This window comes from Ictidomys tridecemlineatus, chromosome 6 (genome assembly GCF_052094955.1).
Source record: "Ictidomys tridecemlineatus isolate mIctTri1 chromosome 6, mIctTri1.hap1, whole genome shotgun sequence".
Classification (NCBI taxonomy): domain Eukaryota; kingdom Metazoa; phylum Chordata; class Mammalia; order Rodentia; family Sciuridae; genus Ictidomys; species Ictidomys tridecemlineatus.
The window spans coordinates 189,574,061-189,593,374 of NC_135482.1; the positions used below are offsets into that span (position 1 = coordinate 189,574,061).

At 39.4% G+C, this 19,314-nt stretch overlaps 1 protein-coding gene across 6 annotated transcripts in view; it reads left to right on the forward strand.

Moving 5' to 3' along the window:
- Pcca (propionyl-CoA carboxylase subunit alpha) overlaps positions 1-19,314 on the forward strand; it is a 345,878-nt gene that overhangs the window by 89,289 nt on the left and 237,275 nt on the right. For 4 of the 6 annotated variants that reach the window (XM_078016291.1, XM_078016287.1, XM_078016290.1 and 1 more), the window contains exon 7: positions 15,065-15,196. The exons of 1 other annotated variant lie outside the window; for it this stretch is intronic. In XM_078016291.1, coding sequence (XP_077872417.1) covers positions 15,065-15,196 — 132 coding nt within the window. Of the gene's footprint in view, positions 1-15,064; positions 15,197-19,314 lie in introns of those variants that run through there. One more of the 6 variants, XM_040281688.2, reaches the window with a different exon arrangement.

Below are 19,314 nucleotides of genomic sequence, written 5' to 3' on the forward strand. Positions count from 1 at the left end.
TATTTCTTTATAGTAATATTCTCTTGGGATATACTATAATTAGCTTATCTAGTCCACTCTTGATAGACATTGGGTTGTTTTCTTTTTGTTATAAACTATGCTTCTTCCAACACATTCTCATCTTCACCAGTCTCTTGATGTGCCTCTCTGTTGGATATTTGCCAAAAAAGAGCTGGGCATGTGGCTTAGTGGTTAAGCCCTGGTATGTATGTATGTATGTATAAACAAACAAATAAACAAACAAATAATTACTCACTGAATTACTTAGGGCCTAAGTTACTGAGGCTGGCTTTGAACTCTCAATCCTCCTGCCTCAGCCTCCTGAGCTGCTGGGATCACAGGTGTTTGCCACCGCGCCCGGGAGTCATCACTGTTTTTGCCCATGTGTTGAAGACCATGTGGAAAGGGAATTCTGTTTGTTAAATGTCCAGAGGATTAGCTTGGCTGACTGTGTCTGTGTAGGACAGGGCCCAGCAAAGAAGAGAAAAAAATCACAGTGCTAGAGGAGGAAGCCCAGAAGAAACCATGAAAAAAACCCCGGCCTGGGTGGTCTCCATTCTGCTGTCATTAGTGTCCCTGCATGCAACTCCATAACTGTGTGCCCACATCTCTTCATGTCATGGAAGTGTAAATTTGCAAATTAGGTCCATTTTTCATTCATAAATATTTTAATAAATTAACCTGGAACCAAAAGGAGATGGAACTCAGGTAGAATTGAGTTACAATTCTGTTCTTGGCTTTTTGGGTTTTTTTTGAGGTTATGATTTTAGCAGTTTTATTTTTCTTTTGGAGGTGCTGGCTCATTTTTTTTCATTTTAAAAAATTTGTTTATTCTAATTTGTTATACATGACAGCAGAATGAATTTCAATTCACATTACACATATAGAGCACAATTTTTCATGTCTTTGGTTGTTAGGTTAGTGCTATGTTATCTTTTAAAAAGTCTTATTTTTTGGCTTTCACAAGTGGACCTGGGTAGATAAGGTTTCTTTTTGGGTGGGGGTGAAGGGTGAGGGGTGTGCTCTTCAGTTAAGGATCAAGTTTCATTCTTTTTCCATATGGACATTCAGTTGTCCCAGAGCTACTTATTTAAAAGATGACTTTTTTTTTCACAGTTCTAGAGTGTACTTTAAAAATAGTCCATGTGCCCATATATGAATGAGTCTATTTTGTGCTCTCTATCCCATTGGTCTATTTGTCTCTATTTCACTATTGCGTTGTCAAATTTACTAAGATTTTATAACAAGTCTCTTTCTCTCTTTTAGAATGTTTTGGGAATTCATGGACCATTTTGTTTAGTATCAGCTTATCAACATTAATGAAGAAAACCTGTTGTCATTCTATTTATTTATTTATTTGTTTTTAAATATATATGTTTTTAGTTGTGGATGGACACAATACCTTTATTTTATTCATTTATTTTTATGTGGTGCTAAGGATCGAAACCAGGGTCTCGCACATGTGAGGCAAGCTTTCTACTGCTGAGCCACCACCCCAGCCCAATACCTTTATTTTATATATTTATTTTTATGTGGTGCTGAGAATCAAACCCAGTGCCTCACATGTGCTGGGCAAGTGCTCTACCACTGAGCCATAACCCCAGCCCAACTGATGACATTTTGATTGGAACTTCATTGAAACTATAAGTAAACTAAGGGAGAAATGATATCATTATGTTACTGAGTGTTCCAATCCAAGAACATAGTGTTTCTCCATTGATTTTAGTTTTATTTCTTTCAATAATGTTTATTAGTTTTCTGCTTAGAAGTACTAAACTTTTTCACTATATTTGTTATGTGAGTTTTGATTCTTAAATATTCAGTTTTCTATTCAGTTTCAGTCTTATTTTGTCTAGTTCAGACAGCTTCGAATTAGCATTTTGTGATTCTTTCTCAGCTATTGTGTATCATTAAATTAGGCAATCAATATGTTGGTGTAACTTTACCGATTAGTAAAACTGTTCATAAAGGAGACCAAAGGTAGAGTATGACTTTTAGTTGAATATAAACTATTTTGTCCTGATATGATGTTTGAAATAGCTGTTTATCTGTACAAATATATTTAGTTTAATAAACATTTTGCCATCCTTGTCATAAGCACGTATTTATTTATGATCACTAGAAAGAGACATTGGGTGACCATATGTGTGAGTCACATTTTTGTTGGTGTGATGAAATACTGAAAAGAACACCTTAGAGGTGGAAAAGTGTATTTTGAGCTCACAGTTTCAGAGATTTAATCCATGGCTGGCTGACTCCATTGCTCTGGTTCTAAGGTAAGGCCGAACATTGTGGCTGAGGGCCTGCCAGAGGATTGCTGCTCTGCTCCTGTTGGCCCCGAAGCAGACAGAGAAAGGGCAGGAGCTGCAGGGAAGATGCCCTCTTTGGGGCAGGCCCCCAGTGACCCACCTCCTCCAGCCACTCCCCACCTGCCTACAGTTACCACCAGCTAGTCCATTCAAATGAGATGGACTGATCAGGTCACAGCCCTCCCAGTCTAGTCATTTTACTTCCAAACATTTCTTCATTAACACAGGAGCTTTTGGGGGATAGCTCATATAAAACCATAAGACTATGTGAATTAAAAAAACACATGGTACAGCTATTTCTGCTGTCAGATGGGGAGAATGCAGTGAAATGGAAAATACAAAATAGTGTGGAGGAAACCTGAGAATGTGTTCTGTAGTTTAAATGAACATAGCCAAATAATTATATTTAATAATATTAGATTTTCATTCTCTTTAGTACATACCAGTTGAGAATGGAGAAAGTGAACTCAGAAGTGTTTTGAGGAATTATTTTCAGAACTTAAAATTTTCTGAGATAATTGAAAATCACATGATAAAACATGTAAAATCTAGTAGGTTATATGGACATTAGTATTAGATTATATTTCTAAAATTTCTGGTTTTCCCAAAGTATTTGAATTATACTTTAGAGGCAAGGATTTCACTCCCCTAACCTAAATATAGCTCTTCTAATGTAAGATTTGGAAGCTGATGATTGCAAAGTTGGTGTAGAAACAAGTTTAAAAACACCTCCTGTAATCCCAGTGGCTCAAGAGGCTGAGGTAGGAGGATTGCAAATTCAAAGCCAGCCTCAGCAAAATCAAGGTACTAAGCAACTCAGTGAGACCCTGTCTCTAAATAAAATATAACATAGGGCTGGAGATGTGGCTCAGTGGTTGAGTGCCCCTGAATTCAATTCCTGGTACCAAAAAAAACAAAACAAAAACCTATTCTGTGGATGTTTAATAAATTCATATCTGTTTGTTAATTTTTGAGTTTATGGATTAGATGTTGTTTTCTTTAATTAAAAAATTAGAGAAAGAGATAAAGTACTGTAAGAAAGAATCAGAATTCTGACTTTACAGGTTGAGATTAGCTTGGGAAAAAGGACTTCTCTAAAGCAAAATGAAATGTGGGAAGCACTGGGTTTTCAGGCAGAGGCAGTGCTATTGTTAGCCCATTCATTTTCATGAGGCTGATCACAAAGTGAGGGTAATATATTGTATGTGGTCTCAGAGTGACCTAGGACATCATTCAGAGTCTTTGCAATAGAGATTTAAATTATTTTAAAGAAAGTTTTTTTATTTTTATTTATAAATTTATAAATGGTATGCTTAAAGCAATTATTTACAGATATATTTTGGCCATTTAGTTGTGCCAGCAATGATTATAATTTTTTATCATTTTGTAATTCTGTATCATTTTTATTTTAAATCCATAAATTTTTATCTTTACAGCCTAAGATAATTTCTGTACTGTCTTTTCACCACAAAGCTAGAGAGCAATGTATATGTTGTTAATTTGTCCTGCGCTCACCAGGACAGCCATGTTGGAAAGGCCTGATTGTCCCGAAGGCTTTGTTATTGGTTAACAGAGAGGAAGAAACAGTGGGTTTTGTGTGAATTCTCATTTTGTGACGTGTGGACCTGGATTTCTCGGTAGGTCTTAACTAGACTCGAGGCTCCTCTTACGGTAGTTAGAAAGTCCACAGACCATGTGCATCCTGTGATGAAGCACTGTTGTCCGGTTGGTAAGGGGCGGGCTGAGTGGCATGCACCCCCTGCTCATGCTTTCATCCTTGTGACTGTTCATGTATTACGCTGATTTCTTATAGTCCCTGTATTCAACTTCTGGTGTGGACCATAGAAGCCCCAGATCCGACAGGACTTTTCAGGTCTATATGTAATTAATAGCATTACAAAAACAGAGTCTGAGCCTTGTCAGGTGCAGTAAATGCACTGTTCAAATGGAGCATTTGAAAGCAAAGCATTCTCACCCGAAGAATGCCTTTTGCACCACTGCCTGGTTCCTCACCTCTTCTCTACTCCATTCCCCCTGCGGTTATATTCCTTATGAATTTGTTCTTTATCCGCCTCACCTGGTCCAGTGAGCTCTTCATTTTCATCTTTCCTAAGTCCTTCAGACTTTCTCAGAGGCTTTCCATTGTCTGAAGAGCCTTCATTCTCCAAGCTGGTGTTCATGAAAGCTTGATTTGTGTCTGTTTTCCAGCACCATCTGTGCCTCTTCTCACTGTGATAGGATAAATGGTTGTGTATGATGGTGGACACTTTTAATGTTGACTCTGATTCCTTCTTCCTTCTTCTGAGAACAGTGTCTTTTGGGGAGGCCTCTTGCCTCTGCTTTAGCCACATAGTGAGCACAAGGATGTAGGCAAGCTGAGTTTGGGGTAGAGGAAGGCACAGCCTTTTTCCTTCAGAATGGGCCTGGTTTAGTCATGACTGAAGAGACAACAGCAGTACCACTCTCAGGCCTTAGGCTCCCAGATACTGAAAAAAATCTATACTCAGGAAGGTGGGGCGTCCTTACCAGCCAACAGGTGTACAATTGTGACTCCTGAATTCCTTCATGCTTAAGTAGTACTGAAGTCCTAATCTTCAGGTAACTTCTGTACTAATTATTTCCCATGTTGATTCATGTATTGCTCACAAATAAAGAAATTGAGGCACAGAGTGGTTGTCACTCATCTGTGGCCAACTAGGTGGGATATGATAGAACTGAAATTCAGGAGGTGCCACAGTCCCTGCTCTTATCCATTAATCTACTGCCTCTAATTACTGTCTTTTACACATGAGTATAATTTAAAACTCTGCCCAAGAATTTGAAGTCTAGTGGTATGGGAGGTGGTGTGGGGGAAGTGGTGTCAACCTTCAGAAGGCTGGGTGAGCGGTGGTCATGACATGCACCCAAAGGGCGGCAGAACATTTTCAGACTTTTGCTAAGATTAATGTTTATGCTTCCTGTTAGTTGATATGGTGCTAGTTTACCCACATTACTCACAAGGCTTGACTTGAATGAAGGGACACGATTACATTCTCAAGTCTTATTTAACTAGAAGGTTAGGATGTAGGATGGCATTGCTTGGAATTTTTGAGAAGAATGGAAGTCTTAGGTCATCTGACCATGTTGAATTGTAACTGTGTGTGTGTGTGTGTGTGTGTGTATGTGTGTGTGTGTATTTTGTAGTAACCTCTGTTAAGTTTGCTCACAAAGTTTGCATCCCCCTGTTATTCCAGTTACCACTACTAGCTCCCCAAAATATTCTGCACCTCCCCCCGGGGTGCTTTATTGTGATTTTATTGCTTGTTCTACTTTGTCTTCCTGGTTACTTTATTAACTCTCTGTCAGGGAATCCCCAAACTTGGCCCACACAGACCTGAAACTAGCAGGTACTTGGCAGCCATTTGCTGAATGAGCGCATGATGACTTCCAGCACTCAACAGACACCCAAGTAGTATAAAACTGGGGTCTAGTTGTAACAGGACTCAAGGAAAAGGGAAGAGACCCTTGTGGATGAGCACCAGCTGAGTGTGGCCTTGTCATCCTTCTCTAATGATCAAAGAACGTTTTAAATTCAGCAAGAGAGCTGCTTTCCTGCATGTCTAACTTGTTTCCCCTGCCCCTTTTCAGTCTCTCCTGGTCTCCCCACCCCTACCCCCTAAAGGCTGCCCTTTGTACTAGTGCCTTCTTTAATTCTCCTCTTGGACTCCTTCACTGTATCTGATTTTTACCTCTGTTGGTGCATTGGCTGACCTCTCCCCCTGTGTGATTTTTATTGTTGGGTGTGCGTATTGTTTGCTTTTCTAGACTATAAACTCTGTGCAAAACCCAGGTCTGTCCAAAACAGCCCTTTCTGAGTGAGAAGGGTCACCAATCAACCTGATGTGTGGTTGCTTCCCAGAAATCAACCTGTGGTCTTTGACTTGTTACCTAAGCACTGGCCACCTGAACCTGTCTCCAGGCAGGTGAGATGATGGAGAAAGTGGCAGAGTTACAACAGTTTGGGTCATAGTTTTTCGATGCTGTTTTACCAGTCTGGTGACATGGGCAGTTTACGTCATCTCACAGATCCTCATTTTACTGACATGTTAAGTAAAAATATCATTTATGTTTTACTGGTTTCTTAGACCTCCCCCTATTTTTGAGGAAAAAATGATATAAAAGACACTTTTTTATAGGTATGAAATGTCAAGCAGAAGTAAGATATAATTCTAGAATAAATTGAAGATTTTACAGCTGTGTAAACAAACTAGACTCTGATGTCTGAAATATTAATCTATGGAAAATGGTTTTTAGAGTAAAGCCCTAATGTAATTCCTTGTAAGTAATGCTTAGTAAATGAGTATTGTGGTTATTATTAGCAGTATTATATTCCTTTTTCAAAACTTCCTTTATCTTAAAAACAATGATTCCCATCCACAGATTAATCTTAACTTTTATCATTCCACTATGTCTTTATGCCACTTCGACTTTCTTGGGTCATTGATAGTGACTATAAAAAGGTATAAAAGTGACAGGATTTAGAGAAGAGTGAGGAACTAGTAAGCATTCACTCAAGGCAGTTAGATAGAAATCATGCCATCTCCTATTTTAGTGTTCTGTTCAGTTTTTGAAATAAGCTTCATAATATAGTCCATACCAGAGCCCCGCAACTTAAGTGTGCTGACAGAATGGGACGTCTCACATGTAGGCAGAGCACTCGCTCCTGTCCTTATTTCCCACCCGCTATATTCTAGAAATACATGGCATGTAAAATCTCACATTACCTTTAATTCAAATATACGTCAATCAAAAACCAAGCTGACCTTGATTCAAAGAAAGGAGACATAGTACAGAAAATAGGGAGAAACATTGACTGTAGTAAATGTAAAAGAAATAGAAGAACCACACAATTCAACTTTATTTATTTCCTTTGTTTTTTTGTGCTGGGGATCAAACCCAAGGCCTCACACATGTTAGACAAGCACTCTGCCATTGAGCTACAACCCCACATGATTCAGAGAATATCCTAAGTTGTAAAATTCAAAATTCAATTTGATATGTGATCCTAACTAAATAAAAGGTCTCTTGCCTGTCCCTAGCATCCCAGCTTCCCATTCTTTAAAGAATTTTTTTTTTTTTAGTTGTCAATAGGTCTTCTTTTAAATTTATTTATATGCAGTGCTGAGGATTGAACCTCACACATGCCAGGCAAGCAGCTCTACCACTGAGCCATCAAGCTTCCCATTCTTAAGTGCAGGCAGCTCTGTCTGTTAATAGACAGTGAGAAGCCAGACATCTACATCTTCATGCTGTTTGAATTGCTATCAGACCCCATTTTTCTCTGCTTTAACTATAAAATTGCTCATATAAATTCATAGTAAGTGCAATATATTTTGCAAAATTAAACTAGAAAGACATTATTTTGTAACCAAAAAGTAAAAGTTAATTTCAGTATTCTTGAAGCAACAAAAAGGATTGAATCAGGGAGCTATGAAAACAGCTTATTTTTAATATCCAAACCGTAGGGATATAAAATGAGAGGATTATATAAGAGGTATAAAAGGAAGAAATTGGGGCTGGGGATGTGGCTCAAGCAGTAGCGCGCTCGCCTGGCATGCATGCGGCCCGGGTTCGATCCTCAGCACCACATACCAACAAAGATGTTGTGTCCGCCGAGAACTAAGAAAAAATAAATAAATATTAAAATTCTCTCTCTCTCTCTCTCTGTCCCCCTCTCTCTCTCACTCTCTCTTTTAAAAAAAAAAATAAATAAAAGGAAGAAATTACAACTTCAAAAAACAAGTGATTCCTAAGATCATTTTGTATAAGGAGGTTCTTACCAATACCTGCCAAACTTGGCATGAAGCCATCTTCCCTCATCCTCTTAAAAGCCACATCTAAAAGAAAAACTGTCAAATTTGTATTTTTAATTGAAAAATTATTGTGATTATAAAGCAAACATAAATGTAACTTTCTGAAAATGCTAGATAGCAGAATGATATTTAGTAATTTCATTTAAGGAACTTTAGTGTTATTTAACTGATTACAAACTTTTTGCAATGCATTTTTCATAATGTTCTAATATTATCTCTTTAAAAGAGGGAGACAAAAATCATTCCAAAGACTGGTGTTTTTGTTAACTCCCATTTTCTCAGTGTCGCTGCTAAACAAGTTAGTGAGTTTTCTCTGGGTATCTTCTCTATTGCTTTTCTTTAATTCTTGCTAGTGCAACAGTCTAGCTAGCATTTTACATGATAAAGGAGATATATGGAACTAATCCTAGAAACCTCTTAATGCTTTCTCACATGGAACACCTCCAGGCACCCAGAAGACAGAATGCTTCATTTGCATTCTTAAACATTAGGGACTTGGAACCAGTCTTTCAGCTGGAAATGTTATTGCATTTACTGTCCCTAGGAGAAGAAAGGTTAAGGGCCCACTCAGGTTTACGTTAGCTCATCTCTTTTTAGTATCCTGATCTGCACAAAGAGCATAGAATTTTGAAGCAAAATGCCTAGTCCTCTTTCTTCTTTACAATCAGTGAGACTAGGGAAGTAGATATCAAATATATTTCCTATCAAATAGGGAAATAAAAAGGAGAAAATGAGATATGCATAAAAGACATGGCAAACAGCAACAGACTGAAATCTGAGTCTTCTAAGAATTGAACATTTCCAAAATTAATATGAAACATACTAATATGAATTTTTTAAAAAATATTTTTCTCAAAAGTTTAAAGTTTACCTAAAAAGAATAAAAATATCCAGAGGTTTACACTTTGTTTAAATGGGTTTTCTTTTTTTGTGTTGCATGGGCTAGAACCCAGAGCCTCTGGCATGTTGGGCCAGTGGTCTATCATTGAGCTATAAAGCCTTAGATGGCTTTATTAAAGTAACAAGTACCAAGAACTTCTTGTTTGCCATTTCTCAAGTAATTTGGAAACTTCAAAACATTTCATAAGAGAAATTCAACATTTTTTTTTAGTTAATATTAGCTGAAAAATAGAAATGGAAGTTATTCCATTGCCAAATATTAGAAAGTGTCCTATGCCCTTATGCTCACTTCCCACCTATGTGTGAAAATCAAGGTTTTAGATTTAGCTATATTCCTTAAAATTTACCTAACTAGAAAACCTGACTTCTGCCAATAAAGTTGAGAAAGTTCCTACTATTCTCTGTCCTTAACTAAACACTGTACATAGTCATCATCTGGAAGTAATATTGCAGCCTGAATGCATTGTGCCAAGTAGACATTTAATACAGAATATATACCAGACCAAATGAAATCCAGATCCTAGCAATATTGAAGCAAAGACACAGGTTCCTTTGGTTAAACCAAGTCGCAGAATACACAGTGTACCAGATTTCAGTTGAACTTGTACTTAGCATGCTAAACAACTTAAAACACTGTATTGATTTATATTTTTATCTAGAAGCTTACTATAGACGCTTTGCCCTCTTTTGCTACCTGTGTCTCACAACCATCAGCTTCCTGTATGTTCTTATCCTTTTTTTGGGGACTGGGGGAGACGACTGGGGACTGAACTCAGGGGCACTTGATCACTGAGCCACATTCTCAGCCCTATTTTGTATTTTATTTAGAGACAGGGTTTCACTGAGTTGCTTAGCACCTCACTTTTGCTGAGGCTGGCTTTGAACTGGTGATCTTCCTGCCTCAACCTCTCGAGCCACTGAAATTATAGGCGTACTGAGCACCAGCTGTATGTTCTTATCCCAATGAATCACAATTTTTTTTTTTCATGGTTCTGGGGATCAAGGCGAATTCTGTGCCAATGAGCTACATCCCTAGGATATAAATTGGGTTCTTAGTTTATCATGAGTTGACCAACAGTGGAAGAAGATAGGTTTTGTGCTGGTTGAGGGCACCCTGCTTCAGGTTGCTCTGCTCTTAGAGGGTGTTGCCATTCAGTTTTGGGGAGGATCAACTGGGATTCACACTCTGGCCTTCTCCAACCTGTGTTGTCTCAGTGCTGGGCTCAGGCCTTCTAGGATACTCTGTAGTAGTGGTGGCGGAGCTTTTCCTTACCCACCGGACTGGTATTTTTTTCACGACCATAAATATTGCAGTAGGAATGTGCCTCCCTTCTCTGTTTAAAAAATAATCATGGTGGGGAGAGAACATTTAAAGTACACTGAGTTTACGTTAAAAACCAACATAGAGGGCTGGGGTTGTGGCTCAGTGGTATAGCGCTTGCCTGGCATGTGTGAGGCACTGGGTTTGATCCTTAGCACCGCATATAAATAAATAAAATAAAGGTCCATTACAAAAAAAAAGACCAACATAGATTTCAGCATGCATTTCCTAAGCTGGAGGACAAGCCTGCCCTTTCTTACACAGTAAATCTTAGGAGCTCAGGTGTTAATGTGCCTAAAATTCCTTACTGGTGTTAAAATGAATTGTTCATTTGTTTTTCAGTTTTTTAAAGAAAGCACCCAAAGGTTAAGTAATATTACATTGAAGGACCAGTAGTTGCCTTGTTGGAAACAAAAACTATTTACATTTAATAAGAAATCTGTTTGCAGGTTGTGTCTGCCACATTTACAGCACAGTGTAATATGCTGTTACCAAAGGCTTAATGAAATACAGCTTGTGGCACTCATGCAGTATAGCATGGTTGCCCACCAGCAAATCCACTGGAGGTAGGAAAGGAAAGGAAAGCAGGACCAGGCCTCCCATTCATCCATTTCTCCTCTGTCACTGCTTGGGCAGCCCTCTGTAGAGCTGGCACAAGTGGCCTGAGGTACCTGTTTCGGGTGCTTAGAAAGTCCAGACCCAGCTGTCTGCGATTCCAGCAACCTTATGGCATGGGGCAGTTTCTTTCTTGGCAAACACTAGTAGGTCGGAATGCCTGATCTTATGACGTATTATAGGGCAAATAAGTAAGCATGCAGTTGTCATCCAGATGTAAACAGTTGATCTGATCCCAGAAGGCCTGCCCATGTGACCCATCCCAGTCTCTTTCTTTCTTTGTTTTCTTTGCAGTGCTGGGGATGGAACCCAGGGCCTCATGCATGCTTGTCAAGTGCTTTACCACTGGGCTACACCCCAGCCCATTCCTCTCAATCTTCACCTCCAACTTCTCTCTATGAATGTCCCCACGACTTTGACTCTTATAGTAATTATTTCCTTTTAATCTAAAACAGCTTTATTGTTTCAAGATGCCTTGGTTTGTTTGTTTCTCTTTTTCATGTTAGTTTCTTTGAGTGGTATTTGGAGACCACAGTTGGGGTGCTAGGCATGGTCATTTCTATGGATTGATTGATCATTTCTTCTAGTCCTTTAAATTGACAGTGCTGGAAGATAAAGTGTGTATATTCACAGTTTTTTTTTTTTTTTCATTTGGTGGTGCAGGGGATTGAACTCAAGGCTTTGTGGGTGTGAGGCAAGCACTCTACCAATTGAGCTATATCCCCAGCCCTATTCACAGGTTTTTTTAACAGGTATGTTTTAACAGAATGTGTATTGTATTAACTTCTGAGGCATGCTTCATCAGTATTCTCTTTCCATGATCTCATTCTTCCTTTTTTTTTTTTTTTTTTTGGGTCATAGAATTATGGAAGTTGGGATACTAGGATGTTGCTTTCTTATTTTGCTTGAATTGCATGTGAGGGCCAACCTCGGGAGTCCTCCATACATGGATAAGAAGGAGCTAGTTCTTTGGAACCTTTGTTTGAACAGTCACCCACCACACTAGTGGCTATTTTTCCTTTGTGTTGGATGGGACAAAGAATAGTTACTAAATACTTGATGTGAGCATTTTTCTGGACAATTTTGCATTTTGGGGTGAGCAATTTTCCTCAAATTAGAATACACGAGACAAATCTGGTTAATCAGTGGTCCAGGTCGTCAGGCTCCTGTTAATCAGAAGTTTTACTCTATAATCATGATGTATTTTGGATGTTCTCATTTACATTGTCTCTTCCATCTGTGTGGGTATTCTGATTGCTTGATTACATCTGCCTGGCATAGTGGTTTTTAAAACAGCGTTTATAATGAAGTTTTTCTGTCTTAGCAGGTAAAATGAGAATATGGAAAGACAATTGGTGTGGAAGCATGATTGTCCCCTCTTGCCTTTCATAGCATTTAGTGAGTGGCAGGTTTGGGATAAAGAGAAACGAGTATGATTACTGCCCTGGTCCATAATGGATGGCTTATAAAGATGGAGACCTGGTTTGCAGGGAGTGCTGGGTCTGCCAACTCTTCTCAGGTACAACAGCTCCACTTTTCATGTGTTTTATATTTTTATGATTTTGTATAAGATTTTTTTAATGACAATAGGTTCTGCTAAAACTAGATTCAAACATTTCATGGAGAGGTACTTTATGAGCATCTTTTGTGGCTAAAGAAGTTTCTTACCCCAAATTTGCCATTTGGAATACTAATGATTGTAGGTATTTGGATTCCTATAGTCTATATTGGAGTTCTGCGGACCGAAGTGTCTTATTCTAGTGTTCGCTGTCTGTTGGGACTTCTGGGTAGTAGAGAAAACCTAATAGTTGTCAGTGAAGCTCCATATCCTGTACAACCACAAGACTGGGATCTTGATTAGAATCAGTTATATCCATGTATGTATAATATGTCGAAATATACTCTACTGCCATGTTTATCTAAAAAGAACAACAAAAAAATTCTGTTCCAGAAAAAACAAACACCTAATAGTTGTGGTATACAGCTTGGTGCTTCACTTTATAATTGATGGGCCTCAGGCAGTTACCCCAATATGACCTCTAGGCATATTGAATATTGTGAGCTGAAGGAGTTTGAGAAAATAACAAAAGCAGAACCCTTTTCCATCATTCTCCTGTCAAGCAGACTATAAACCTAGGGATTTTTTTTGATGTATCTCTTTTTTTTTTTATTGGTTGTTCAAAACATTACAAAGCTCATGACATATCATGTTTCATACATTTGATTCAAGTGAGTTATGAACTCCCATTTTTACCCCAAATACAAATTGCAGAATCACATCGGTTACACATTCACATTTTTACATAATTCCATATTAGTGACTGTTGTATTCTGCTGCCTTTCCTATCCCCTTTCCTACTATTTGATGTATCTCTTAAACAGGTTGTAAGGCCTTTCCTGGTCCTGGAGGAAAGGGTGGAGGGACACAGAGCATGCCCGAGTAAGTGAGCAGGCCTTGAGAGTTTCCCCAGTTTACTGCGATTGCCCTGTCATTTCCCATGACTGACCACACTTTATCAAGTCTGTATAAGAAATGCTCAAGTTTAACTCTCTCTTTGGGTCTTCATTTTCTTATGAGGGCTTGTGGGTCAGGTAAAACTTACAGTACATAAACCCATGTGCTTCTGTTCTGTTAGTCTGTCACTAGTAGTGGATGACTCAGCCATAAACTTGGAAGGGTAGAGTGAAGAGGTGTTTTTCCTCCCCTACAGTAGAGGCAGTGGCTTTTCGACACCTTTGTTCTGAATGAGTTCAGTTGCCATTTTTAACTTCCTCCTATACTCTGTAACCTTTTATGATTCTTATCTCAGCCTGGACTTGCCTTATTGGCCTTCCAGACAGGGTTACTAGACTGTCCCCTGGGCCTCTCAGCTCAACATGTGCAGAGTTGAAGTCATCATCTCTTCTCCGGAATATGTATCTTCTCACATATTCTTTTTGTGATTCCCTGTTCTGTTTCTACCTCCTGCTCTGGGTGGGTTTACTCCTCTTCCGCCACTGTGGCTCGGAGGCCTGTCCAAGCAGCAAGCTGTGAGGGCTCTGGTTACCAGGAGAATGGCGCTCCTTTCCCTTGCCAGGATCTTCACAAGCAGCCACCCCAACAGGTAGAGCAGGTGACGTAACATGATATACAAGCAGTGTGACTTATGGTCACCCCAACCCTGACCATGGGTCCTAGAAGAACCAGTAGTTAGGCATCCTGCCCAGGGGATGCCTAGAATGCACATCAGCTTTTTCCTTTTTTATATTTAACTTTCTTTGCTTAATGATGTCATCCTTTATGTCAGACAACATCTGCCTTGCCTCTAACTATATTGTATTCCATTGTGTCCCCACTTACTATTTTCACCACTACCATTTTGCTGATTATGACATAAACACACAAAGGTAGACCCGTTGTCAGAGAGCTGTTATAACTTATACAGAGCAATTCACTTATTTATTTATTTATTGGAAACTATAACTCTCTTGTTGAGTTCCCACTGTATTCCTGACTCACCTTTTGTAGTCACAGGTTGTAAAACAATTCTGCTCCTTATTTCTGGGTTATTCATGTTTCCTTGGATTTGCTAATATCCTGTAGTCTTTATCCATGTTATCCCCTGACATGTAGCTCAAAACCTGGCACAGAGTTGGCATTCAGTATATGTGGGTATTTTGTATGAAGTTCTGGGCTGCATGGTATTGAGGATACAAAGATTCACAAGGCAATTTAAAGGTGAACTTACTGTTTTGATTGGGTACAGGGTATTGTATAAAAATATCTTGTCATAGAGGTTGCTTTTCTAAAGAATACTGTTGCTGTCAAGTTGCTGCATTATTTTCAGATCTTCTGTGACCTGAATTTGTTCAATATGTCTATGTACACATGTTCTGTAAGCAATACAGCATTGTGTATTTTAATGTGTTGGCGCAGAGGTTTACTTTTCAGTTTGATATATAAATATAATAATTATAGTTATTATGTAATTATGCAAACATGTATGGTTTTTAAAAAATTAAATTATGACTCCTTATCATGCTATGTAATGTTTTTGTTATAAATTTCAACTTGTTTTTCTCTGCAGGCAGCAGAAGATGTTATTTTCATTGGACCTGACACACATGCTATTCAAGCCATGGGTGACAAGATTGAAAGCAAATTATTAGCCAAGAAAGCAAAGGTTAACACAATCCCTGGCTTTGATGGGGTAGTAAAGGTGAGAAACTGTATTTCTGTTATCTTTATAATACCCGTCCTCCAACCAAACATTTTGTGACAGTTCTAGGATGAAATGTAATTATCATTTTTTTGGATATACATGAGATAAAAAAAATCAGTGTTGTTTACACTTGGATTATTTTCAGTGTAAAGAGAAGTGCCTTAAGCATTGTATTTAATGAATCAGTATTGACTTAGCCTTTCATGAGAGAAAAACTTGGTGATTGAAAATGGTGCTGTCAGGGGCTGGGGATGTGGCTCAAGCGGTAGCGCGCTCGCCTGCCATGCGTGCGACCCGGGTTCGATCCTCAGCACCACATACCAACAAAGATGTTGTGTCTGCCGAGAACTAAAAAATAAATATTAAAAACTCTCTCTCTCTCCTCTGTCACTCTCTCTTAAAAAAAAAAAAATGGTGCTGTCAGATCTATGGATTTCATGTAAATTTTGAACATTGTGATGTTGTCTTTACCAATATAAATTATAACCCTGGTGAGGCAGTGGTAGAGCCCTGGGTGAGGCAGTGGTAGAGCCCTGGGTGACTAGATTCCCAAACATTCCGCACATGACTTGCGGCTGAAAGCTGCCAAGGGGGAAATGCAGAAACTGGATGTGTGAGTCCCCCCATCCCAGGAAAAGTCATTTATTTTTTCTGGTGAGAAGAGAGACTTTCCTTCTTGTGATCTGAGTTAATCTGCAAAACTCTTAATCTCCATGTTGCTTTTGTTGTGTTTGGCATTTCCTGCTGGACAGTTTTCTGTTGTGCAGGTCATTCACGTATCACAGGGCAGGAGGCTGAAGTAGAGTGTAGGGAGGGATATGCTCGGCAACATGCCAGCACCACTCCATGGCACAGAAGGGACCTGAGCATCCTCAGATCCTGGTATTGTGGTGATGGGGAGAGCGTGGAACAGTCCTCCGTGGTACTGAGGGACACCTGTAGTTACCTTAGTCTTTTTTCATTCACGTCATACCTTCTCTCTCTTCATAAGGAGGAGGGCTTCTGCAGCTTGTATAGAGTTGGCTCCTCCCGCACCCCAGACTCACCGTCTCAGCCTTTACAAGCTAGTTTTTACAGATTAGTTCTTCTGTTTTCTGTCTTAACAATCATCTTTTTTTTTTCCATTGTATTTACATTAGTGTTAGAAATGCTCAGTCTGCAGCAGTATTGATCACTTGGCTGCACGAGAAAGTTGTGACTATGAACAGAACACACAGGATTAGTGGAAAGGCATAGATGGTTCTCCATTCCTAAAGCAGGATGCCCTTCCTGTTAGACCTGCCTTACAGCTTTCCTGACCACACCTTTCAGTTGTCTTTCTTCTGCTGCAGTCTGGCTTCCCTGCTCACTGCCACTGGGTTCTCTTGCCAAGGCTCCCAGCACTCCCTCCCTTTTGCTCAGTACAACACATAATTTTAATCCTGACCTTATCTAAATCTCTTCTGAGCATTTGCATCTCCTAGTCATCTTTCCTTCTTGACATAACTTCTGCTGCCACATTATTCAGTTCTGGTTTTTAGTGAGTGTTTTTGACTTGCTTGGGTGCTCCTTCATAGTTCTTTTGCAAATCCTCCCTCTTGTTTTCACTCCTACTTGTTGGTTTTCTTTTGGATTCTCAGGAGGATATTTTCTTGTGTTGTATTTCATGACTTCATTTACCATCTTTTCTGCCAAACTTCAGATAAATAAACAATCAAACAAATACTCCAGATATATCTTCTGAGCTTCAGAATTCATATCTAATGTCTTCTTAAGCAGCTGTCAATACTCAATGTCCTTGAGGCACCTTGAAAGTTACAAGTCAAAAACTGAACTCATCATCTTTATCTTTAAACCAAGGATTATTGCTAGAGCCCTATGCTTGCTTGTTTTCATTAAAGTTTTACTGGACCACAGTTATGCTTGTTTCTTTGCATATCATCTATGGTTTCTTCTCTGCTACAGTGGTAGGGCTGGGTAGTTAAGACAGAGACCATATAGTCCCCAAATTTTGCTGATGCCTATTCTAAACTTCTTATCCTTCATTCTTTTTTACCTAAGAAAGTGGTGGCATTTTTGATGCTTTTTTCTCAAACTGGAAACTTGGAAAACTTGGAATCATTCTTTATCAATACAATTTCAGAAAACTCACTTTAGTAGCTTTCTAATCTGTTCACTTCTTTCTCTTGCCAAGTGAACACCAAGTTCAGTTGCCATCATCTAATCTGGATTACTTCATCAGCTTTCTAACTGGTCTCCATTGTGGTTCCAATCCAGTGAATTCTCAACATCTCAGCTTTAGTGATCTTTCTGAAATCCACGCTGGTTCATATGCAAGTCTTCAGGAACTACCGAGTAACTAATCATTCAAGTCTTTTAAATAGCTGATTCATGGTTTCAGAGTTTTCTCTCCATGGTCACCTGTTTCTGGGCCTGTGATGAGGCAGAACATTATGGCAGGGAGCATAATATGCTTACCTGTGGCAGCTCCAAAGCAGAGAGGGACAGAGAGCAGAGGGTCCTACAAGGACTCACCCTCAGTGGTCTACTTCCTCCAACTAGGCCCTAACTCTTAAAGGCTGTACAACCTCCCAGTAGCACTCCCAGTGAAGTCTGGGGACCAAGCCTTCAACACATGAGCCTTGGGAGGATGTTCCAGATACAAATTGTAACAGAAGTTGATTGTTATTATCTAAGAGCCAGCAAAAAAGCTGAGGCCCTCAGTCATACAGTCACAAGGAGACAAATGTTACCGTCCAACCTGAATGAGGTTGGCAGCAGATTTGTCCCCTCTTGAGCCTTCAGTGAGAATGCAGCTTGCTCACTCCCTGACCGCAGCCTTGGGAGACCCTGAGCAGACTATGATGAATCTTTGCTTTCTCAGACCTTCAGTTGTTGGGCATTAGTCCAGCTTTGCCATCTCATTTTAGATTTGGGCAGATTCGGGTAGGGATTTGGATTAGTTGTTATGAATCTTGATCTAGTCAGTCTGTATGCTTCTGCCATTATATTTTTGATTTTTTTTTCTGATATTGAATCAGGCCTTTTTAGATTTTCAATTTGGGCTTAATTTAGTCCCAAGTGTACTGATGACGCAGTTCAGATAAATTCTGATTTGATAGTGAATATGGAGTCCCTGGGGGGGGGTCAAGGAGGGGTGGCCAGGAGGGCATTCAACCTGCACTTCTGTTTGCACAGTAGACTTTTTCTTATGAAGTTAGTGGGTGTTGTGCCTCGTTGGACAAGGGGACTGTCTATTGATTAAAGGTCCAAAGGTGACAGTTGTAGGTAGGGACACGGGAAATGTGAGGGATACTCTTGATAACCGTGAACCAGTAGTTTGTTGACTGTGAGGGAGTGCTTTTGTAATCATGGCAGGAATTAAGGTAAATCTTGTATTACCTGAATTGATGAAAATTACACATTTCCTATTAATAATTAGTGAAAATTCCTCTTGTCAGTGGGAGGGCAAAAGGGGAAATGGATACTTGGGTTGCTGTTGGGATATTGCCTGCTATAGTTTTTCCCCTTAATTCTCTTTGCATGTTGCAGAACAATGATTTTCCCTTTATCATTCTGTTTACAAGATCTGCAGGTCTTTATTTAAAAATTGATGTTTCATTTCTGGAGTGGGAGCATTTAATTTTATGTGTAAAGCCTCCAGCCTTTTCTGGGTCTTATTTGACTTTTGTGTTTAAGCTCTTGGAAAATATACAATATGGAGTTGAAAAGCTGACTATCTGGATCTTCCCAGTCAATTTTTGCTCATTTATAAATGTTCTATTTCTGGCTTGAGGCTCCTTGTAGGTGGTGAGGAGGGAGCTGGAGTCACAGCCGCTTCCAGGGCTACTCCTGAGTGCTGGTGACATGTGGTGAAGAACTGTCCTGCAAATTTGGAGGAGCCTGTTCCTTCCTTGCTGGCGCATCTAGACTGGAGTTACCAAGAGGTCTCCAAGAGGCCTTGTCCAACATTCACCATGTTTCCTAAACTCCTCTGGTTTTTCTCCCTTCTCACCCAGTATTTTCTGAGATTCTTACTAGCAGTGTGAACTAATGATATAAATCAGGAGACCCTGAATGTTCTGGTAGGTTTTGAAAGTCTTTGCCAGTACTCAGTTCATGGAGAAGCCTGGGCG